A 23,593-nucleotide genomic window follows, 5' to 3' on the forward strand; every position below is an offset into this window, starting at 1 on the left:
CCCCAAACAGTCCAGATTTAAATGTCCTAGACCTAGGATACTTTAATTCAATTCAAAGCCTACAAAGTCAAAAGCTTACTCGCACAATTGAGGAGCTTGTTGATGCTGTAGAGTGCTCATTTCATGAGCTGCCTTTTGATACACTGTCGAAAAACTTTATCACTTTGCAAAAGGTGATGGAGATGACTCTTCAGAGTATGGGAAGGAACGATTACAAGTTCCCTCACATGCGAAAGGATGCTATGATTAAGGACTTGACATTATTCAACGTCAAATGCGATGCAACCGTGCACGAGAACGCACTTGCATTCATGAATGCCACTTGAATTCCCAAGTAGGAGTACTAATTTGAATGTAATATAATGTCATTATATTTTTGTGTCGCAATATGTAATCTCAAAGGTCAATACAAACTTTAAGATATTTTCAAGCAGTCAACCATACTTTAATCAAGATAAACAAACCGACCTCTTTTCCCGGAACAGAGTAGTACAACTTAACACCGTTACAGTATTGCAAAGTCAGAAGGTAACAATGAACAAAGTCCACAAAACTGAGCCTCCTTCCTACATGCTGTCATTTCATAGATCCATCACAATAATCCCTCGGTACGTTGAAGCGCAGTATGCGCCACATTCCAGCACCATAGTACATACTAGTAACTGTCAGCGGCCTCACGATATGCGATGTGCTCCTACACGTGCGTCCAACGATAGTAGCCAGCTACAACTTGTCTACATTTGCTAAACGACTACATATGTAGCGGGCAGGTAGGTTTGCAGTCGCGAACCCCTGCTCGACTCTTTTTGTGTGCTTATTAGTCTGTCACGACTGTAGGGTAGGTTGCCATGATTTCCCCTGAGAAAACTCCGACAAGGTTATGCAATTACCAAGAGCGAAGCAGCCTCATCCGGACCTTGCATGCATTTGCAACACCAAGCCAACATAAGCCACCCATGCCCTAGCCTATGTGGAAAGTAGTTTCCCGTTTCAGATGGCGTGATCAAATGCGACAGGCGTCGAGGTAGACTGGGCCATAGAAGCAGGGAATGATCAACACAACGTCGAGCTCATGTCAGCTTTATGTTGTTGAAAAAACGTAGCCCACTGAGATTCCAAAGAGCAAAGTCGGCACAACCAATAGCGTGATGTACAGTGATGCCATGGAAGGACGAATTTTGATGGCTTTGCATTTTGAGAGGTTGACGATTGACATTATTTCCCCCCACTGGAGGGTAGCCTTAGGTGTTGACCGAGTACCTGTGGCCACACTTCTTACACTCGTAAAAGACTGTTTGTCCTTCGTCTGCCGATCGCAGCTGCAGCGTGTAAAATTCCATTTCCGGATGTCCACACTTTGGACATGTTTCTTCGACCTAATAGCAGCCACAACAAGTCCTCAATCATCCGATGTCGAGGTAGCGCTATCGATAGCTCCAATCGCATGACGCACCGTGGCACGAGACGGCCCCGTGACTTCTTGAGACTGGATATCTTCTTTCACCCACTTGGGTTCACGTCGGTCTTGGCTGTACGTGACGGTGGTGAGCGACGGCAAATCTACAGCACAGTCTTAGCTCTTGCTGTCGTCGCCAATGAAGATGGTGGTTGCACCTGTGTACCGGCACGTGAAGCCACAGGATGAGCACACAATGGAGTTGGTCTCGGGCAAGTCCAAGATAGACCCGCAATGCGGGCAGAACGACGGGCCGGTCGACGCGGTGTTGCGCGCAAAAAACGCGTCCATTCGGCTTCAAATGAGGTTTGGTGGCGGTGACCACGTGCTTAACCGGATGGCGGTCAGCCAACCACCAGTGAAAAGGAACCGGCGTATACGGATAATAACCGGATACCTTCGAACGAGATAAACGTTTCGCGTATCACGTTGAATAGGTTTATCGGCGGAATCACCAAAGAGAAGGCTAGCTACTCCAGAGTAGTACCGGTACTGTAGGTATTGTGTGCATAGTAAACCGGTTACGGGCGTGTTATGTACAATGCCGCCACTGGCTTTTTTGTTGATTCTTATCGTTTAGTATGAGGTGTGCGACCTCTGTTGCTGAAAACCGACGAAATCAGGTCGAAACTTGATGTACTACTTACTGGTAGTACTTAGAACGGTTTCGGTACTACGGATCGATAAACTCGTTTCACCGATAAGACGTTAAACGAGTTAAATTCGAACGGAGGGTGGTGTTATCGACACCCACATCCCTCGATACAAGCACAAGATATGCATGCACCCATGGCTTCCATTTCGAATTAATTCGCCATGAAGTTAGGACTGACTGCAATTGCCGCCGCCGCCGCGATGTTTTGGGCGGATGGAACCGTGGCCTTCCCGGCGCACAAGGGCGGCGCTTCGTGCTGCAAGCGTACAATGAACGGCCGAGAGCACTTGCATCCAGCGCGGCATCCCGTGGACGCGCCGACGGACAACGAACGACACGAGATTGACAACGTCTTTCCAAGAGCATTTGACTGGTGCGAGCAAGGCTTTTGCGGTCCGTCGTGGAACCAGCACATTCCGCAGTACTGCGGCAGTTGCTTCCTTCACGGCGCCTTGTCCAGTGCCCAAGATCGCATCAAGATTCTGCACAAGAAGAAGGGGTTCACCGGCGCCGACGTCACCCTCGGTCGCCAGAGTTTTCTCAACTGCGCGCCGGGTCACAACTACTCGGCCGGATGCAACGGCGGCGAGGCCATCGACGTGTGGCGCTTCATGCAGGACTACGGCCTGCCCGACGAAACCTGTTTGCCATACAACGCCACCGACCACACCAAATACAACTCGACCAACGGAACGTGTCCGCCCGAAGGCTACTGCATGAAGTACGTACAGTACCTCATATCGACATGCCATCGTTGTTTCCTATATACAGTAGGGGTACAGTGTCGATGGGTTCTCCTGGACATGTTGATATCCTTGCTGATATATGAACCTACAGATTCCCTTTCGTCTTTTACTACTTCGAAATAGTACTTGATTAGCTAGTATCTGGGACTGTTGATTGACATTGCACATGGACTTTGCCGTGTGAAAACGATATATATCACTTTTGAATTCCGGTTTCCGTGCCTAACTCAACATTGCATTCATTTCGTTGCAATAAAAAAGCCTACTTGGTGAAATTGTTATTTATTTAGGTCATCCAGATAATTATATTCCAGTATATTTTCTTCAAAATCTTCAATAACTCAATTTTTTTTTAAATAAAGGTTCTTTTTCTATTCTTAACTACTGTAGTATATCGTACACAATTCACACAATCCATTCCTCGTCACCCGTTGTTAGCTGCATGTACACCCCCGAGCTCCCGTTGAACGCAACGTGTTTTCCAGTCGAGAAGATGATTCGGTATCGCGCCAAGTCGTTTGGCGCCGTCCGAGGGGAACATGCGATGCTCAAGGAGTTGCAGCGGGGCCCCATTACCTGCGGCATCGCATGTAGCGACGGCTTCACGTACAACTACTCGGCTGGCATTTTTCACGACACGACTAACTTTATGGACATTGACCATGACGTGGAAGTCGTGGGATGGGGCGAACAAGATGGCGTCAAGTTTTGGCATGTTCGCAACTCGTGGGGCTCGTACGTACAACTAGTGAATTTACTCTGTACAAATAAATGCATGTCTCAATTTGAATGTTTTTTCATTCACATTGGTGAATTTTATGAAGTAGTCTATATATGTTATTTGTTCTTTTTGTGTGTGTGTGTACAGTATGTTTACAGGTAGTAAGTACTTCGGAGTATTCTGTACATAAAAAATATGCATGTGTTGTACATCTCATGTTGAATTCGCGTTTGTTCATTTTATATTTTATATTTTATATTATTCTGTATTTTCTTTATGCATTTGCTGCTCATTATATTTTTTATGTATTGCATTCTAATATACTATTAGTATTTGAATAGTTGGATGTTTGAATTCTACTATATTCATATTTTTTGTATCCACGGGAAAAGCAAAGTGCATTGTGAACCCCTACAATCTACTACTAGTACTACTAGCCCACGACAACGATACTATTATAGTAGTAGTAAACAAGTGCGATGATGGTTCAAGTTGAATCAAATGCGTGAATGGTGACAAAGGTAACGCAATGTGGTAGGTATTGGGGCGAGAACGGCTTCTTTCGCATCGTTCGGGGCATCAATAACCTCGGCATCGAAGCCGACTGCACGTTTGTCGACCCTGAGATTGGCGAAGAGGACCTTGTGTGGGACCAAAGTCCGGCCTACGGGGGGTCCATCTGGGGCATTCGACCTTATAACAAGGTCAAGGCGGTCGAGCATCCGATACTAGACTCGGGGGACGTCACTTCGTTCAATCAGCCAGGTTCGTTGGATGTGCAAAGGATTCGTGTAGTACTACTACTAGGTGTGGAGGATCAACTAACGTGTGACTAGTGCCAGAAGGAGACGACCACCCTCCACTTTACGCGGCGATGGATGCAAAGTCCGAGGTGCCGATGCTCACTGCGTTCGTCCACTATGCTGTGGTTGTGGCATTTGGAGTGGTGCTGATGGTGTTTGCAACAATCTTGTCACGACGACGACCCATGACGTACAGCCGCATTCGCTGATTCACTTGGGCATTGAAATGACGAGTTTATGAGATATATAATATATATATACTTCACGTTAAAATGGAAGCTTTTGTGGGGGTGAAAGTTGAAGCCCGCTGTGGCCACGCCGTTTGAACGTTAAGCGAATATGATGATGGGCAGCGGTGGGCGTCATAGCTGTCCATCATCGTCGTGATTAATTGAGTTTGGATTATCATTTTTAAGACATTCCTAACCGATCCACAATCGATCTGATTGGTTGAATTTCATTGAGAAGGTTTTGATTGGTTAATATTTTGAGCTCGTCTGAGGTAGCCAATCAAATCGATTTCAATTCCAACGAGAAACCACGCCCATATCGTCGTGAGACCGTCATTCTTTGAGCAAAGTCACCAAAACCACCTCGCTTCCACTTGACGCTACTAGTAGTACTAGTATACGTATAGTAGCCACAGACGGATGGGGCTTCCATGTGTGAAGGCATCGACAGATATACTTGGTGTCTGACTTGGGGTTGCAATGGCCATGCAATGCTTACATTATGGCTTGCACTATCCAGTACTGTACTACGTAGTACTACTTCGTAAGTACTAGTAAAGAAAGGCCACATTACACCTAAAAAACATACACTCTTCCAACAAACCAATCACATGCGTGTTGATGGTCGTGGACTGTTGCAGTCCCACTGCCATCATCCAAGAAGTCTGGTATGTCAATACTGTCAGTTTTCAATTTCAAGTCAACATGATTGGCAAACAAGAACAACCAACCTACGCGTTCGTCGACACACCCAAAGAAGAGAGTGGTGGCCGTCCCTCGGACTCTGCGTTGATCCAAGACCAAAACCTTCCAGCTAAATGCAGTACCGCGCAACTCGCCCCGTTTCGCCAACTGTTCCAATTTGCCGATGCCACCGACATGGTTCTCATGGCGGTAGGCACGCTGTCGGCCATCGCGACGGGGTTCAGCCAGCCCCTTCAAATCGTGTTTTTTGGGGACCTCATCAACGTGTTTGGGTCGGCTAGTTCTGGTTTCGACCTAAACATATTTGAGCGTGAGATGAACGAGGTCGTGTTCAAGTTTATCGGCGTGGCAGCGGCCATCCTTGTCAGCGGGTTTGGCCAGATCGCGTGTTGGTCGATTGCATCTTCTCGTCAGACAAAGCGGCTGCGCGAGGCGTACGCGGCGGCCATTCTGCGCCAAGACATTGGCTGGTTTGACGTCCACGAACCCGCACAACTCGCAACCAACGTGGCCGACTCAACGTTGCTGGTACAAGAAGGCATGGGGCGTAAGATCGGCGACGGCATCAACTTCGTCGCGATGGCTGTTGGGTCGATCGTATTGGCGTTCACGTATGGTTGGGAGCTCGCGCTTGTCCTTATTGCGTTCACACCCCTCATGGGGGCGAGCGCGTTTTACATGTCCAAAGCCATCACTGTAGCAGTGCAGAGCGCTGTGACGTCGTACGCCCAAGCAGGGGGCATCGCCGAGGAGAGTTTGGCCAATGCCAAGACGGTGCACATGTTCAACGCGGTGGCCGACAGGGTGGATAAGTACAAAGACGCCCTCCAACACACTCAACGTGCGGGGGTTGCAAAGGGCATTGCGGTGGGCGTCGGCACCGGCGTCATGTACCTGATCATGCTGGGCACGTACGCCCTGGGCATGTATTATGGCACCGTCAAAATCACCAACGACCAGCTGGGCGACAACGTGTGCACGGGCAGTCGCTGCTACGACGCCGGGCGCGTAATCACCGTGTTCTTTTGCGTCGTCATGGGCTCGATGGCCATCGGCCAAGCCGGGCCTAGCATTCAAGCCATCGCAACCGCGCGCACTGCCGCGTTCGACATCTTTGCACTACTAGCGCGGACGTCGGCGGTCGACGCATCGTCCACCGTGGGCCTTAAATTGGACACCGTACGAGGTGACATTGCGTTGGAACACGTCGAGTTTGCGTATCCGTCTCGACCCCATGTCAAGGTGTGTGCAGGGTATTCGCTCGTGGTTCCGGCGGGCCAGACGCTGGCGTTGGTCGGAGCCAGTGGCAGCGGCAAGTCGACTATCGTCGGGCTGCTGGAGCGCTTCTACGACCCCCTTGGTGGCCGCGTGTTGTTGGACGGTCACGATTTGAAGACGTTGAACGTGCAGTGGCTGCGCACGCAGTTTGGGCTTGTGGGGCAAGAGCCAACGTTGTTCGCTGACACCATCGCCGGCAACATCCGCCACGGCCGACCCGACGCGAGCTTGGACGATGTCATCCAAGCTGCCAAGCAGGCGAATGCATACGACTTCATCGTGGGTTTCCCCCTCGGGTTTGACACCCCCGTGGGCCACCAAGGCGCGCAAATGAGCGGCGGGCAGAAGCAACGCATTGCCATCGCCCGGGCGATCATCAAGAACCCCGCCGTGTTGCTCCTCGACGAAGCCACCAGTGCGCTCGACACGGAAAGCGAGCGGGTCGTGCAAGCGTCGCTGGACCGCCTGGTTGCGATGCGAAAACGCACGACGATCGTCATTGCCCATCGCCTGTCGACCATTCGGCACGCGGATCGAATTGTCGTGCTCGAAACTGGCCGAGTGGTCGAAGACGGTACCCACGACAGCCTCGTGCAGCTCGAGCATGGCTTGTACCACGCGTTGGTTCAGGCTCAAGAGCGCCGTGCGTCCCCCTCGATCGACCAACGCCAGTCCCTCAACGTCCGCACAATTCCGTCAAAGGAAGCGTCCGTTGTGGCTCCTTCCTCTGGGGAGACAAATCATGACGGCAAGAACACCATCGTGGGGGCTATAACTAGTAGTGCAAATGCGTCGATATCCGGCTGCAACGACGATGAGAACACGACAACTGAGCCGGTGCCAATCTCGAGGGTGTGGCGGCTAAGTGCCCCGGAATGGTGGCATGTGCTTCTTGGGAGCGTGGGGGCGATCCTGCACGGCAGTTTGTACCCAGTGTGGGGGGTCATCCTCACAAAATGCACGTTGGTGTTCTTCCAAGTAAACCTCGGCATCGACGGTATGCGGTCGGAGTCGCTCAAGTGGTCGATGGGGTTTGTGGGTCTAGGGGTCGCCATGTTGATTGCCGTGACAATTCAAAAGCATCAGTTCTCAATCGTGTGCGAAAGACTGACCACACGCATTCGAGTCATGTGCTTTGGGGCCATGTTGCGTCAGGACATGGCGTGGTTCGACGACCCCCTCCACGCCCCGGGGGCCCTCACCACGTGCTTGGCCACTGACTCCGCTGCCATCCAGACAATGACAGCCGAGACGTTAAACGCCATCTTACTCAATGCGTCGACGTTGGGGGTGGCGTTGGGGGTATCGTTCTACTATAGCTGGCGGATGACGCTGGTGTTTATGGCCGTGATTCCGCTCATGGGGGTCGCTGCCGCACTTCAAATGCAAATGGAGACGGCGCAAACTGGCAAAGGGGGGGGAAACGATGGCGACATTCAAGCTGGGGCGGTGCTCAGCGAAGCCATCCACGCGATCCGGACCGTCGCATCGTTCAACCTCGAGCGCCGGACGCAAGATGTGTACATGGCGCAGCTCCAACGAAGCGCAGCGTTGGATCGAAGGGCGGGGTACAGAGGGGGTGTCGCGTACTCGGTGGCCCAGTCGTCGGTGCTGTTTGCGATCGCCGCCGTGTTTTACTATGGGGGGTATCTCGTCCGGCAGTCGCTTCTGGACTTTGAAGGCATGTTTATGGTTCTCAACTCGATCTTGTTTTGCTCGTTTGGCGTGGGGATGGCGGCGCAAGCGCTGGGGGATATCAGAAGTGCCAGAAAGTCCATCACGCGTATCTTTTCTATTGTTGACCAACAACAGACTATCGACACCGACTCGACGACCGGACTCGTTCTGTCGCATGTTGATGGCGTCGTCGAGTTTAAAAACGTCGCGTTCAGCTACCCCAGTCGACAGCAAAGTGCCATATACACGAATTATTCGCTCAAAATCGAAGCGGGGCAGACGGTGGCGTTGGTGGGGGGGAGCGGCAGCGGCAAGAGCACAGCCATCAACCTCATCGAGCGGTTCTACGACCCCACGGCGGGCTCCGTCACACTCGACGGACACGACATCACAACGATTAACTTGCACTCGCTGCGCAGCCACATTTCCCTCGTGAGCCAAGAGCCCGTGCTATTTAGCGGTACCATTGGAAGCAACATTGCCATGGGCAAGCGAGGGGCCACCCAGGCGGACATTGAAGACGCAGCCACGAAAGCCAACGCGCACAACTTTATCCTTCAGTTTCCGGACGGGTATGACACGCCTGTGGGGGATCGGGGGGTCCAGGTGTCTGGGGGGCAAAAGCAGCGCATCGCCCTCGCCCGCGCCATCATTCGCGATCCAGCCATCTTGCTGTTGGACGAAGCCACGAGTGCCTTAGACAACGAAAGCGAGCGCATCGTCCAAGCGTCATTGGATCAACTTTTGCAGATGAAACGCCGCACGACCATCGTTGTGGCCCATCGGCTGTCGACCATTCGACATGCCGACGTGATTGCCGTCGTGGACGGAGGCGGGATCGCAGAAATCGGGACCCACGACCAACTTGTAGCCATTCCCAAAGGCATGTATGCCAATTTGGTTGCGCGCCAAATGATGCAATGAGCTAGCTGGCTTGGCGGAGAACTCGAGTCGTTGGTGTTATTCTTACTACGTACTACTAGTCGTAATTAATAATATATCATCTGCCTTTAAATAGTGCTATCAAGCTGCACTGTTGAAGCTTCCGGGGGGGTCTCAAGCGTTCGTCTTACTAGTATGTATATTATGGCCACGGCCGTCGATTTGCGAACGTTGAGATATGTTGTTGCGTACGTCGCGACGAATTCCCCTAATTGTCCACACTTGAGGGAAGAATGCAGGGTTGTAATGAGGCCAGTATTACGTTTTGGCAATGGATGTCACTTAACATATCACGCCAAATGCTTGTGAATGTACAGCAATGTCATTGGTGTAGCTGCTTAGTCTGGGTGCATGGTGCTGGAAAGACTTGCCCTTTCAAAGGTTATATTACGGAAGTAAAGGAATTGCAATTGCGGGTCAGGGCAGTGAAATGTTCGTGAGGACTGGATTCTTTTCCCCTTGACCAGTCCACGGTTTTGATTGGCACGAAACCGAATGGAAACCCAAGCTCCACTTCAATTTTGACCATGCACTAAAAATGCCTAATTATACACAAACATCCTTGTTGAACGAACCAGGTACGTTGTAACAACGTGCATGTTACCAAACGTCGAATTAACAGCGGCTTTTAATTTGGACAGTTTGGCTACATGACGTGCTCCAAGGATGCCCACGACCGGCAGTGTCATTCATTCACACACGAAAGATCATTAAACACACCAAGCCTGCCCACCACGAACTAGAGCTTTGCATGGCTATCACTGCAACCTTTGAGGTCCACGTAGCACAAGACTGTGGCCACGTTTGGAGTACAGCCACGTTCGCCTTCGCACCAGACACGTCGGAGTTGCACGTGTCGATAGATGGCGTCGCGAACTGCGACCACAGGTTCCCGCTGGCCGAAGGCTGCAGTCTCGACGCGTTGAGTAACCGCACGTATCTTCTGCGACATCGTTCGTTTCCTCACCAGGTGCTCTTTCGAAGTCCTCGCCAGGCAGCCACAGCACTCGACGAGTTTATGATGGCGCTGCGAGCCGTGCTGACGACGCCCTACTGGTCGCTCGCACGTCGCCAAGTGGAAGTATTGGTGCAAACTACAGCTGAAGCGGGGGGAGGTGGGGATGTCGACGACGACGATTTGTGGGAGGTCCGGCAATTGGTCCTCTGGGGCAAGTCGCTGAGTGTGTTTCGAAATCACGAATGCCTCCACGTGTACAACACGAACCAGGGCACCGTCGAGCCCATCCACCACCTGTCGTTCCGGTGGGTTGGATCGCCGACGTTTGTCTTTCGAAGCCCCGACGCCATCCACCGATGTCGGTTTCTCGAAGCGCTCGTCCGTGCCATGTCCCCATCCACCGAAGCGGAAGGCGGTGTCGACAACTCCGAATCCGTTTCAACGCGCCAAGGAGCAGCAGCACAAGTGGACGCGTTGCTCAAACGACCTCACGACAACACGTCGACCAGTCATTCCACCAGCAAGGCCATCCCGACGATGGGGGTGTCACCACCATTTCCTGCAGTTGCAGCGTCATAATGCAATTTCACTCGTGTCCTTTGAATATGACCGATAGAGGTCCACACCATTGTACCTTTATACCCTTAGCAGTTTGTGTTCACTTCCCAAGACTACCATCATACGCGTCGCTCCAAAGCCCTCGATACCCAGATCGCACGGAAGTGTCAATGAAAGGAGACATCCCCTCACGGGACACTTGATCGGGTCACACGAAGTCCAAAGTGATAGAATTCGTTTCGCGCGGTAGGTTGTAGCGGCACACTTCCCTCAGCTAGGGATAATGAATCTAAAAGTGAGTTACTCCACTGACTAAAGTTGCTACTGGTAGATCTCGTAGCCTATCAGAAGATCATATATCCTTCTCGATCTCTCTCCCTTTCTCATGTGTACACTTACGGCGTACTGGTTCTAGCAAAATGAGTAGTGATAAAACCAACTTCCAACACAAAGTTGTACCTTGCACCTTTGACAGAAACCACGTGGCTGCAGCTGTAATGGATGGCGACACCGTAGCACGTTCGACACCGCGCCGACCTAGCGCATTACACCCGTCCCCCCACCGTAGCGGACGTAGCGAGCATTAGCCACCCTGGTGCATTCGTCGACGTTTTGTAGGACTGAGGGCCATGCTTCCACGACTTGTGGCGTTGGCAGTACAGTTACCCACGGCACTATTTGGCTTGCCACCATGCTTGATGCAATGGTTGAGGGGGTATGATTGGTTCCAACAGAATACCACCACCTCGCCCTTGAGATTCTACTGTGCGCTGCGTCGAGGTCACACATATTGACGACCTAACTCCAAACTCGTGCTTGCGACGGCTAAAAATAGTACCTGCTCAAAACACAATCGTCATGCCGAAGGTGCATTCGGTCGTCGTAGGCGAGCCCATGTCGTCCACGATGGGGCACAAACAGCATGTGGTGGTATTCAACAAGCTGTCTCTTGTGTGGAGCGTCGTGTTTTCTATTAACTTGGCGTTTATGGTACGCACTGTGAAGCCCACTGTTATCGTTTGACGTGGTCGTTCATTCGTCCGTAGCCGATGAAAGCGTATTGGACAGAGTACTATCCTTGGAGCATGCCATCCCCGCCAACGTTGCTACTAGAAAAAAACCCCGACGACTTTCATTCGTACACCAGCACCACGTCCCAGTTCCTCCAGAACGCGTACAATAGCGACACGTTTCCCGACCCCAACAACATGTTCCTCCGGGATCCTGCGTCGCCAACGTATGCAGTGCGCTACACCGTCAAGGTGCCGTACTCGGTACCTGCCTCCAACTGCCTCGGGGTGGTCCTCACGTTTCCAGGCCAATTGTACTATGGCCAAGGCATCCGCGACTTTGTGTGTGCGTTTGCAGCGCTCAATCAATCGGCACGGGCTGACAGCGCTCCCACCTGGACAAAGTGCCAGCACGAGTACCTCCTGGGGCAGCCCATCGCCGAAGGGTGCATCTGGGCAGCCCCCGCCCCCCCTTCTTCCGCCTCGAACGACAACACAACAAATACCATGTCCTACGCCGTGTATTTCGGCCGCCTCGAACTACAAGGGCCGACGTACAACTGGTTCAAGTTTGCATTTCGATCGTGCCTGACGCTATTCATTGTGTGCCTTTTGTGGAGGATGTACTTTGCGCATTACCGCCCGTTGGTGGCGAATCTCGGTCGACTGGGACTAGGGGACGGAGCAGCGTACGAAAAATTTGAACTTCTCGTGGGGGACCCCACCCCGATCGTTCTCAGCCATCCGCTCGTGTGTCTTGTGTTTGTATGGGATGTGTGGCTCAGCCCTGTCTATTTTGGCTTGGCTACGATTCGCGTGAGCCAACTCAGCGACTGGTGGATCTTCTTCCTCGGCTCCCTTTACGGTTCCCGCACGGTACGAACAACAACAACAACAACAACATACTTTTATTACTACCGTCTTACTACTTACTAACAATGATAGTTTTAGCTATGGTTTGCGTACTTTACAATGCGGTACGCAACTTACGGGATCAAACGGTGGCATGTCGAACATCGGTTTGCCGCCATCGACCCGGGGCTCGTTGCGATGGCGGTGGTCGTGTTTTCAGGTCCGATGATGTGGGTGACGGCCAACACCGCGTTGGCCACGTACTTTTACTTTACCTGGTCCATCTTTGACACGTCCTCACCTGGGCTTTCCATCGAAACGTTTCCAGGTACATTATTGTATACACTACTGTAGTTGGTTTCGGTGGCTGCCAACAGTAAATACATAGTTCGAAGTATATATTTGTATTTGTGTACGGTATACATGTCCCTGGTTTCAGCGCATGGCCGTGTTTTGTCATGGATGTAGTGATGAAACCATATCATTTTGCTATTGTTGCACAGGCGCAGTCTCGGCCGTGCTCATGATATCGCTGATTCCGTTTACGTACTCCATTCTTGTAAGCTGGGTAGATCATACCAACCCAACCGACCAGCGTACGTTCCATGACATGATACACGCCCCCGTCGTCGTCGCCCCTTATATAATTATCATCATTCACCGTGGCGTCTTGTAGTGTCCGTGCTGCGGTATGCATGTACCTCGTACAATGACTTGAAGACCAAGTTGTTGATGCGGCTTCAGTTGGACCGACCGTCGAATTCCCAGCGAGATCTGTCAAGCAGCCCGGTCGTCGACATGGTGGGCGGGTCTGTATACGCGTTGATGGACAAGCAACCCATGACGAAGCGGCTGCCGCTGTTCAGTTTGCGCGGCTCCGACTGCTTTGTATCTTGCATGGACGGTCATGGCAATGTCGTCAAGAAGCTGCGCCTGACGCTCTTGGATTGTGTTGATGTGGCACCGATTGCCTTGAAACGCCACCGCCACCAAACCACCACCATTGCCACGGCTTCGAGGGCCCCCACCAACCAGTCAAAGTCGCCAACCAATGGCATCGCGTTGTGCCCCCTGGACCATCCCCACCAAAGCTTTTGCCTCGTGAACCGACAAATATGCCCCGGCATGTATGCCACCGCCCCCACCTACGTCCACCTCGGCGCGTCCAAGTGCAAGTGGGTGTTGTAAGTTGTTTTGCCGTGTTTCAAAGGTCCGTAAGTAGTACAACAACACGAGCCCCCTGTCCGTCTCCCCCGTTTATATACCTTGACTCGCTTTGGCCTAGTTTTGTGTACGAGTAACATTACTACTTATCGTAATGTTTCCAGTACTTTCAAAGTACAAAGGACGAGAATGATCAGTCTCTACGAGTAACGTTACTACTTATCCTAGTCAGTACTTTCAAATGTACAAGGGACGAGAATGATCAGTCTCTAATATGGAAGCTTCGCCAAGATTCATTTTGAGCGAGTCAATTGAAACCAGATTTTGGAGCTTACCGTACCCTGTATGCGTCTAATCACAGCACTCCTTCTTGGAAACAATGGTCTTAGTAGCCCCCCAAACCTCCATAACGTATCCAAGCCCTTCCAACTCTAAGGACAAACGAATTCATATATGTAGATTCAACTGGCTGTTAATTCGTCACGGGGGTGCCTTCCGTGACTTTGTCGTATCCGGCTCGGGTTGCAGCGCGACGTTTGTACACGACCAATGCGACCCCAGCAACGGCCACAGCAACGACTACAGCAACTCCAACCAGGCCCACTCCCCAGTTACTAGTTCCGTCCACACTAGTACTACCTCCTAGAGCCACGGCCGCGGTCGCATTGTAGTCGGCCAACGCAATGTACAAGAGACTCATGACCCCCGTGTGGCCCACCGTCGAGTTGTACGTGGACACGACGCGCACGATAGCGGAGCTGCGCATGCGGCGGGGCGGGTCGAACGTGCACGTGGCCATGGCGATGACGTAGCCCGATTCGTTGCCGGCCACATGTCCAGAGCCGTAGGTCGGGAACGAGTTGCACAGCAACTCATCGGTCGCGTCGTCAAACAGCTGGATGCCCAGGCCGCCGCGGTGCTGGTGGCCCACCACGTACACCACCTCCACGTCCGCGTCGTCGGTCATGTCGTAGTCTTCGCCAAACCCAAACGCCCCGCCGGCGCGCCCCAGGTGCTGCCGCGTCGACAGCGTGTGTGTGCACCCGGGGTTCTCGTCCGGAATGCAAACGGGGATGTCGTACTCGACCGCGCCGTGGTACGCGAGGTCGCCGGACGCGTCGCAGCACGCCGCCAGGTACAGCGGCCGGTGGTCTCCAGTCACAACATCGTCGTACTCGAACGTGTACTGCATGTAGTAGGTCGAGACGGTGTCGGTCGCGTTGAGCTCGGTCGGTTCCAGGCACAGCTCCTTGTCGTTGCAGCAGCGAAGCCCGCCAGAGTACGTGTCGGCAAAGCACGCCGAGTTCTTCTCGTGCAGCAGCTGCGCATTGCACACCAGGCCTAGCTCGTACCCGTTGACTGTGCCGTTGCCCATGAGGTCACTCGACGTGCACGGACACTCGAGGCAGCGGTGCGCGAGGTCCGGCTCCAGCCGCCGCGTGTTGATGATGTGGACGTTCGCGATCCACTCGTTCTCCCCTTTGGACGTCACAAACGCATACGGGTACTGGAACTCTTGTGGCGTCCCGCGCGACTCGGTGCCCGCACCAAAGCCGACGCCAGCGTACATGCGCTCGGCGTTCTTCATGGGGGTCCACGTCGACTGCTTGGACTTGTACGACGAGTGGCGGGACCCCACGACGTGGTGGTGCAGGTACGCGTCGCAGTTGGGGGTCGGCACCACGGTGCCGTTGGCGAGGATCTCGACGATCTCGGCCGCAAAGCGGTACACGGCGATGGGGCCGTCGGGGATGGGGAGGATGTGGAAGTCGTTGCTGACGCCGCCCTGGGGCAGAGGAATAGGTCGCGTGAACGCCGTGTGCGTCTTGCGGGCGGCGGTGGCCGTGGACGCAGCATACAGCAACACCAGCGAAGACACAAGATGCATCATGAGAGGGCAAATGTCGAAATGACAAGGTTTACTCTGGATTCAACGGTATCATCTTTAAATCCCAGAGGGACGCCAAAATGCGAACAAAGAGGCAGATAAACTAAGAATAAGATGCTAGAGCGCAGTACAAAAAAAAAAAAAAGCAAAAAGGCCGATGAAATGCATTGTGGGAAATAAAAACAAAGGACCAAAGCAACACAAAGCAAACAAAGGCATGTACACTCGCAAGAGGAACAAAGCTAAAGAACAACAACAAGAAGATCGAACACAGCACCCAACAAACCCGAACAAACGACCACGGACCACAAACCAGCACAACGCCGAAACAAGCCGACATACCCAGAGAGCGACGAACCCAAAAAAACCACCGAGGTGGTGGCCACAATCAAATCGAAACGCATCGATTTCCAAAGTCAAACGACCTACATTCCGCCACCAACGCAACAAACAGATCCCAACATACAAGTAAGCAAAAAGACAACCCAGAGCTAGGAAGGCAAAAGCAATACAACCGAAAACAAAACCGCCAAAAAAACTAAGAAGCTCAACATGTAAACAACGCCACAGCCACACGACAAAGACCGCGGACGCCCTCAAAAAACATCCCTAAACGCGCAGGACGTAAAACAAGAAATAGCAAAGCAAATTCGAAATGATGATCGCAAACCAATCCAAAAAACAAAAGAACCAAAAAAGAATACCAATATAGATTAAAAATCAAAAGGACAGCCCCCAAACAAACAACAGAACGTGAAATCCAGATTAAACCTTGTCATTTCGACATTTGCCCTCTCATGATGCATCTTGTGTCTTCGCTGGTGTTGCTGTATGCTGCGTCCACGGCCACCGCCGCCCGCAAGACGCACACGGCGTTCACGCGACCTATTCCTCTGCCCCAGGGCGGCGTCAGCAACGACTTCCACATCCTCCCCATCCCCGACGGCCCCATCGCCGTGTACCGCTTTGCGGCCGAGATCGTCGAGATCCTCGCCAACGGCACCGTGGTGCCGACCCCCAACTACGACGCGTACCTGCACCACCACGTCGTGGGGTCCCGCCACTCGTCGTACAAGTCCAAGCAGTCGACGTGGACCCCCATGAAGAACGCCGAGCGCATGTACGCTGGCGTCGGCTTTGGTGCGGGCACCGAGTCGCGCGGGACGCCACAAGAGTTCCAGTACCCGTATGCGTTTGTGACGTCCAAAGGGGAGAACGAGTGGATCGCGAACGTCCACATCATCAACACGCGGCGGCTGGAGCCGGACCTCGCGCACCGCTGCCTCGAGTGTCCGTGCACGTCGAGTGACCTCATGGGCAACGGCACAGTCAACGGGTACGAGCTAGGCCTGGTGTGCAATGCGCAGCTGCTGCACGAGAAGAACTCGGCGTGCTTTGCCGACACGTACTCTGGCGGGCTTCGCTGCTGCAACGACAAGGAGCTGTGCCTGGAACCGACCGAGCTCAACGCGACCGACACCGTCTCGACCTACTACATGCAGTACACGTTCGAGTACGACGACGTTGTGACTGGAGACCACCGGCCGCTGTACCTGGCGGCGTGCTGCGACGCGTCCGGCGACCTCGCGTACCACGGCGCGGTCGAGTACGACATCCCCGTTTGCATTCCGGACGAGAACCCCGGGTGCACACACACGCTGTCGACGCGGCAGCACCTGGGGCGCGCCGGCGGGGCGTTTGGGTTTGGCGAAGACTACGACATGACCGACGACGCGGACGTGGAGGTGGTGTACGTGGTGGGCCACCAGCACCGCGGCGGCCTGGGCATCCAGCTGTTTGACGACGCGACCGATGAGTTGCTGTGCAACTCGTTCCCGACCTACGGCTCTGGACATGTGGCCGGCAACGAATCGGGCTACGTCATCGCCATGGCCACGTGCACGTTCGACCCGCCCCGCCGCATGCGCAGCTCCGCTATCGTGCGCGTCGTGTCCACGTACAACTCGACGGTGGGCCACACGGGGGTCATGAGTCTCTTGTACATTGCGTTGGCCGACTACAATGCGACCGCGGCCGTGGCTCTAGGAGGTAGTACTAGTGTGGACGGAACTAGTAACTGGGGAGTGGGCCTGGTTGGAGTTGCTGTAGTCGTTGCTGTGGCCGTTGCTGGGGTCGCATTGGTCGTGTACAAACGTCGCGCTGCAACCCGAGCCGGATACGACAAAGTCACGGAAGGCACCCCCGTGACGAATTAACAGCCAGTTGAATCTACATGTATGAATTCGTTTGTCCACGGAGTGCGAAGTAGAAATACACTAACGTTATTGTCGATTTGATACAAATTTGGGGAGGGGGTGCAATCGAATCGCGCCGACCAAACCGATCCACAAGCGATCGGATTGGTTGAATTTCATTGAAAAGATTTTAATTTTGAACTCATCTGAAGTAGCCAATCAAATCGATTTAAATTCCAACGAGAAACCATACCACAACACAAAATTTCATTCGAAAGCACAATACTATAAGTACTCCTTATATTGCGGATTCGATACGAATTTCCAGATCTCGTCGAATCGAATCTCGCCGTCGAATCAACTCATGAATCGACGCTATTGGCTAATCCAATTTTGAGTGTGTTTGATTGGCTCTTACAGAAAGGACAAGTATGTTTAACTAATCAGAACTCCAGCGTGATTCAATATTGCTCAGACAAATCGCGCGAATTTTGGAAGTTTATAGCGAATTCACAATATGTAGTATGATACTAGTAGTGAGTAACATAGGCGTTGTAGGAGTCGATGTTATGATAACGTTAACCGGCCCATTCCTGTCGAAATTCGTATTGGTGTTGATGAAAAATGAACTGAAAGAGTGAAAATATCCATAGGCTGAAAACAATTTTATCCAGTTACCTCTCAAAAATAGTTGCAGGTGATTGGTGGAAATTTCAGAGAGTGATTGTTTTCCACCAATCATGGATCGTGGCACGGAACTGCGGCCCATACGTATAATTGATACATTACCTTAAAAAACACCTTCGTGGGAAAGGCATATTCGTTGAATTTCTGGTTATATGCAGTTTCATTGGCCATAATTGACGAATTATCAAAAACAAGTCAAATCCATCCAATCATTGCTGTTTACAGTTTCAAGTGAATAGGAATAATCTGAGCAGGTTAGTATACTAGTGTACAGTAACGTTAACGTAAAAGCCCAATTTAAGAACACTTTTTCTGAGACGCTGCCGTGGAAGGCATGTAACTCGTGTCGTAGGTATCGGATTATAATTCTAGAATATGTTACATGAAGCCAAAATCCAGGCCTATTTGGGAGTTATGAATGCGATATAATTCATTATCATTCCCATCACTTTGTCCAGAAACAGCTTAAAACAAGGGGTCCAATTTAAGGTGCACCATTTTAAGCTTAGTCTTTGTATATCCATTTGCATATTTTTTGGGCGGGTAGGTTAAAAACTGCCTTCGTAGGAATTGATTGGCTAATTCGCGTGCACCTTAAATTGGTTCGAGCACCTTAAATTGGACTTTTACGTTAGGCAAAATCATTCTCTCTGTAAACGCCATCATACTAGAACCGCCGCTTCGCAAACTTCGTCCCTCGACTTGACCGAGTACGTATAAGCGCGCGAGTCTTTCACTACACACACCAAGTACCGGTCGTGGGCCAGCAACGTCTTGACCCACTGGCCCGTTCGCAGTGCACGGCCGACAAACGGGTCCTCCGACGTGTTAAACCCGTAGCTTTCATGGACGTTGGTCAGTTCATGGTGAATAAACCCTTCGACCCAAACCGTCACATCGTCCTCCTTGTTGTCGTCGTCGTGACCGTCTGTGGATGTCCCATGAGGATGGTGGGTCACGACCACCATGGACGCGCACTGGCCGCGCATGTCTGGGGCGTCCATATCGCTATAACTTGTGTCGCACATAATGACTTGGAAGTCACGAGTGGGGGAAGATGAACCATCTTGAAGAACACGATGTTTGACGATGGTAGGGGCGTTGCCGTGGGGCGTGTGCCCGACTAACATGCGATGGAGTTGCTGGGACCAGAGGAGGGTGGTCATGGCCTGGGGCATCTGCTTTGGCATGCCCGAGCGTTCCAAGTGACGGCCGCTCACGACGCTGTACGCGGCGCCCGTGTTGACATAGTGCTGGAGATTTTCACCACCTATATATATATATATATTTATAATACATTTATAATATATTTATACTATATTTATAATATATATAAAACGAATCATCATATATTGGATAGCTAGTTGGTGCGGCGGGACCTATCAGAAGAATCATCGAACGTCTTGAGAGAATATATATATATATATATATATATATATATATATATAAGCCTAACGTTAAGCCAATCCAATCACGTTGTGTCGAATTGCTGCCAATCCAAACAACTTTTGATGCTCGGGCAAAACGTAGAAAGAGCTTACTATTTGTATAGTATAGTTTGTACAAGATTAATGGATTTTTCGAATGCTATTTGGCGAAATCACGAGGTTCAACTTTGGGTGAAATGCACCCTATACCATTTAACACGAATATATATATCATAAACAATAAGTGTGTACCACACGTGACAGGCTACGCAACGAGTACCTCGAGTAAAGTCCACATCGAGATCACTTTACTACTACTGCTACCCCAACACTGGTGGAATCGATCGTTCGAATAAAACTATTCGAAAGAAATATTTATATATTTATATAAATATTTCTTTAAAATTACAGAACCGCGCCAACTACATATATATATAATGCATACGAGACACCACTCCAACAATAAGTTTTAGGTCTATATATATATATATAATGCATACCTACCACTCCAACAAAAAGGTTTTGGTCTATATATATATATATATATATAATGCATATCACTCCAACAATAAGGTTTTGGTCAAGGCGAGTGAGCAGGACCACCACCATTTTGCATGAATGCGCATAAAGCAGATCGATCATCTCCGTACCTCGAAATGTATGGGTAGCATTCCACGTGGGATAGCGTTCCCACTCTAGAATCTGCGCGGCATACCAGCCATTCAATTCGTCAATCCATTGCCGAATGTCCACCTTTTCTACCACGTGGTCCTCCTCATCATGTAGAGCGTCAAGTTCAGCGACCCATGCCGCGTACGACACTGTCGAGTCGGCGGGGGGTACGCGGCCCAAGCAGCTGCGGACGCGGCCGTCGTTGGCGGTCATGATGATGCCGCCGTGCACAAGCAACGTCGAGCCAAGCACCGCCCCCAACACGCAGTGCTTGAGGTACGCGCGCAAGTCGCCGCCTTCTTGGACGCTCTCGAGGAACGAATCGAGCACGTTCTCGTCAGAGATGGCCTTCTTCTTTTGGAAGACACTGTCATCGGGTTCAGAAGAACAACAACAAGCATTGGTGGTTGCCCCTTGAAGCAGAGCCAGTTCCCTGCGACGGCGTTCAAAATCCCCGCCCGACCCCATTGTACACTCGAGTATCCACTTCATGCGTTCAACCTGCGACACAGTACGACATATATTTGGTATTGATTGTCAAATCGAGATAGAATCAAATGAAGAGAATATGGGGTGATTCAAGAACCAATCAAATCGCGTTCTAGTGAATTTCTGCCAATCCAAACGTTTGACCCGTCCGCATTGGGCAAAACCATTTTTATATATAAATATATATATATACCAATGTTTGTATCGTATAGTTTGTACAAGCTGAAATGGGATGATCAAATGCATTTGATGACATCACTCACAAGTCTAAATTTGGATGAAATGCGCAATATGAACACACACAAGTAAAATTGAAAACGTACATCTGGAAATATAACGAGTATTATATATATATATGTATATTGTCGATTTGATACAAATTTGAGGAGCGGGTGCAATCGAATCGCGCCGAAAAAACTGATCCACAATCGATCTGATTGGTTGAATTTCATTGTGAGAAGGTTTTGATTGGCTAATAATTTTGAGCAGGTAGCCAATCAAATCGATTTAAATTCCAACAAGAAACCTCACTCGAAAGCACAATATGGCGATATGATCATCATGTAGAGATGTAGGTAGGGTGTACATACCTTTGTGTTGACTGCGTCCAAGGCCGTGTAGTTGATGGAAGAGGAGCTGTATGTGGAGGTAGTGGGGACGTCCTGTCCGTTCCTGGCAAGCTTGGACAGGTACGGGATGATGCCCAAAGGCTGGCGAGTCGTCTCTGGCAGCCAGTGCGGTCCACTCTTGATGCCTGGAGCGTATGAGGACGGGAAGGGTCGACGAGAACGAGTGTACCAGGGTCCATGGTCTTCAAATCCATCTCGACGTCTGTGAATTCCGACGTCCAACGCATCTTGTTGACGTCGCGGTTGCCCGCGATCAAGACGACGCGGTCCGGGTAGTCTTGCTTCAGGGCAAGGAGCACACGAATGAGTCTATCCGTGTTCAGTGAGCACGGCATGTACGATGTCTTGATATGCGATGGGAGGCTTTAACTACCGAAGTGTACCAACGCCTTTGTCTCCGACATCGCCGCCAAACACAAACTGGTAGCCACGTTGTAAGACCAGACGCGTGTGCGACGCGTCCGTGAACGTGAGCGCATTGAGCGTATGGGGACTCGTCTGGACTGTCTGGATAAAGCGCAGGAAGTAGTCCCAGTTGCCTTCCACGTCAGTCACGTATAGGATCTTCATGCTGCTTGCTGGGCAATCGAACACAAGAGAGCGGCGGTTGACAGGTTGTCTGGCGGCAGTTGTTGTCGCCGCTGGCACAATTTCAAAATTGCAATGTTCGTAACGGCAGAACTGTATTACAGATGTATTCGATTTCAAAGGTACTGTCGTCCTTTTTACCTGCCCTAATTTATATAGTTGTTCATGGGTTTTTAATTGTACGAGACGTGACTTTTCTCATGTTATTTCGTCTTTCTTACATATTTTTTTGAAAATTTATGTACAAATCGAACAATTTAAGGCTGGCCAAGGTCAATTTGCTCTCATATGTCAAACACGTCACGATCTCAGACACTTGAGTTTCATTGGTATTCGTGGCTAGGCCTTAGATAAACTGGCAGGCCGTAGTTTCGTAGCCGTGAATGCTGTGATTTTGGATGCTGTGGACATACTACTTAGTATGTACCCACGCAACCTTATTACGATACAGTAGTAGTTGTTGGTAATCCAGGTCACTTGTCGTCATGAGCGAGACAACTAAACATCAAGGTTGCACGGATTCTATACAGGTGTACTATTTAGGGGCCTTTCGATGATACTTATGTACACCGCCCCATGATAGTCTGTACAAGTTAGGCGTCTCTTGCTACTGTATACAACATTGGCCATACTAATTCCCCATGTCTGATCATGTGTCAGCAACTACTTGACCCACTCACCCGTCGTCGTCGTACGCAATGCTTGGCCTATATACTGGTCATGCGACGTGCAAAAACCGTAGCTTTTATACCGTTAGTTGGTGGGGGATCGATAAACCCTTCGACCCACACCGTCGGTTGATCGTCCTTCTCCTCTATCACTATCTGTGGATATCCAACGAGGTTGCTCCACCACCACCACAGACACACACTGGCCGCGCATGTCTGGGGCGTCCTGTAGCTTGTGCCGCAAATGATGACTTGGAACTCAGCAATGGGGGTAGAAGTAATATCTTGAACACAACCACGGTGACAGCCGCTGGCGATTCTATACGTCCCCCCTGTTTTCACATAATCCTGAAATTGTATTGACGAATACATTCACCAAACCAAAACATAAATGCAATCACAAGGCAAACAGAACTCCTATACAAGCAGCAGAAGTAGCAGTAGCAATAATTACTACCCCCCTCTCGATTCCATCACAAGTGCAATCACAATACGGAGCTAGCGGCGAGAAGTTTTTAGTTTAGCTTTCTAACTGTAACGTTAGATCACTAAAAATCAAAAACATCCGAGCCATATCCAACCCTCGGAACGTGTG

General features: G+C 50.9%; 8 protein-coding genes across 8 annotated transcripts; 5 read left to right on the forward strand and 3 right to left on the reverse strand.

The window, feature by feature from the left end:
- Window positions 1-1,169: 1,169 nt before the first annotated feature.
- H257_10606 (transcription factor S) lies at window positions 1,170-1,784 on the reverse strand. The gene is made up of 3 exons (XM_009837205.1): window positions 1,615-1,784; window positions 1,454-1,560; window positions 1,170-1,376 (listed from the first exon to the last, which is right to left on the reverse strand). Exons 1-3 carry the CDS (start codon window positions 1,745-1,747, stop codon window positions 1,242-1,244), a joined length of 375 nt encoding a protein of 124 aa, XP_009835507.1. The 5' UTR covers window positions 1,748-1,784; the 3' UTR covers window positions 1,170-1,241.
- A 443-nt stretch (window positions 1,785-2,227) lies between these two features.
- Window positions 2,228-4,659, forward strand: H257_10607 (hypothetical protein). Its single transcript, XM_009837206.1, has 4 exons — window positions 2,228-2,832; window positions 3,296-3,592; window positions 4,117-4,343; window positions 4,415-4,659. The coding sequence occupies exons 1-4, from the start codon at window positions 2,273-2,275 to the stop codon at window positions 4,588-4,590; spliced, it is 1,260 nt and encodes a 419-aa protein (XP_009835508.1). The 5' UTR covers window positions 2,228-2,272; the 3' UTR covers window positions 4,591-4,659.
- Window positions 4,660-5,316: 657 nt separating this feature from the next.
- Window positions 5,317-9,195, forward strand: H257_10608 (hypothetical protein; the record flags this gene model as incomplete). The annotated part of the gene is made up of 1 exon (XM_009837207.1): window positions 5,317-9,195. The coding sequence occupies one exon, from the start codon at window positions 5,317-5,319 to the stop codon at window positions 9,193-9,195; it is 3,879 nt and encodes a 1,292-aa protein (XP_009835509.1).
- A 709-nt stretch (window positions 9,196-9,904) lies between these two features.
- On the forward strand, window positions 9,905-10,820 carry H257_10609 (hypothetical protein). The gene has a single exon (XM_009837208.1). It carries the CDS (start codon window positions 9,965-9,967, stop codon window positions 10,748-10,750), a length of 786 nt encoding a protein of 261 aa, XP_009835510.1. The 5' UTR covers window positions 9,905-9,964; the 3' UTR covers window positions 10,751-10,820.
- Window positions 10,821-11,587: 767 nt separating this feature from the next.
- Window positions 11,588-13,779, forward strand: H257_10610 (hypothetical protein; the record flags this gene model as incomplete). The annotated part of the gene is made up of 5 exons (XM_009837209.1): window positions 11,588-11,719; window positions 11,776-12,615; window positions 12,691-12,919; window positions 13,095-13,187; window positions 13,268-13,779. The coding sequence occupies 5 exons, from the start codon at window positions 11,588-11,590 to the stop codon at window positions 13,777-13,779; spliced, it is 1,806 nt and encodes a 601-aa protein (XP_009835511.1).
- Window positions 13,780-14,208: 429 nt separating this feature from the next.
- H257_10611 (hypothetical protein) lies at window positions 14,209-15,676 on the reverse strand. The gene has a single exon (XM_009837210.1). The coding sequence runs from the start codon at window positions 15,644-15,646 to the stop codon at window positions 14,228-14,230; it is 1,419 nt and encodes a 472-aa protein (XP_009835512.1). The 5' UTR covers window positions 15,647-15,676; the 3' UTR covers window positions 14,209-14,227.
- A 721-nt stretch (window positions 15,677-16,397) lies between these two features.
- Window positions 16,398-17,935, forward strand: H257_10612 (hypothetical protein). The gene has a single exon (XM_009837211.1). It carries the CDS (start codon window positions 16,441-16,443, stop codon window positions 17,857-17,859), a length of 1,419 nt encoding a protein of 472 aa, XP_009835513.1. The 5' UTR covers window positions 16,398-16,440; the 3' UTR covers window positions 17,860-17,935.
- A 1,200-nt stretch (window positions 17,936-19,135) lies between these two features.
- On the reverse strand, window positions 19,136-22,390 carry H257_10613 (hypothetical protein). Its single transcript, XM_009837212.1, has 5 exons — window positions 22,116-22,390; window positions 21,912-22,051; window positions 21,704-21,867; window positions 20,603-21,125; window positions 19,136-19,795 (listed from the first exon to the last, which is right to left on the reverse strand). Exons 1-5 carry the CDS (start codon window positions 22,310-22,312, stop codon window positions 19,188-19,190), a joined length of 1,632 nt encoding a protein of 543 aa, XP_009835514.1. The 5' UTR covers window positions 22,313-22,390; the 3' UTR covers window positions 19,136-19,187.
- Between the last annotated feature and the right edge of the window lie 1,203 nt (window positions 22,391-23,593).

This window comes from Aphanomyces astaci, assembly GCF_000520075.1.
Source record: "Aphanomyces astaci strain APO3 unplaced genomic scaffold supercont1.29, whole genome shotgun sequence".
Classification (NCBI taxonomy): Eukaryota; Oomycota; class Saprolegniomycetes; order Saprolegniales; family Verrucalvaceae; genus Aphanomyces; species Aphanomyces astaci.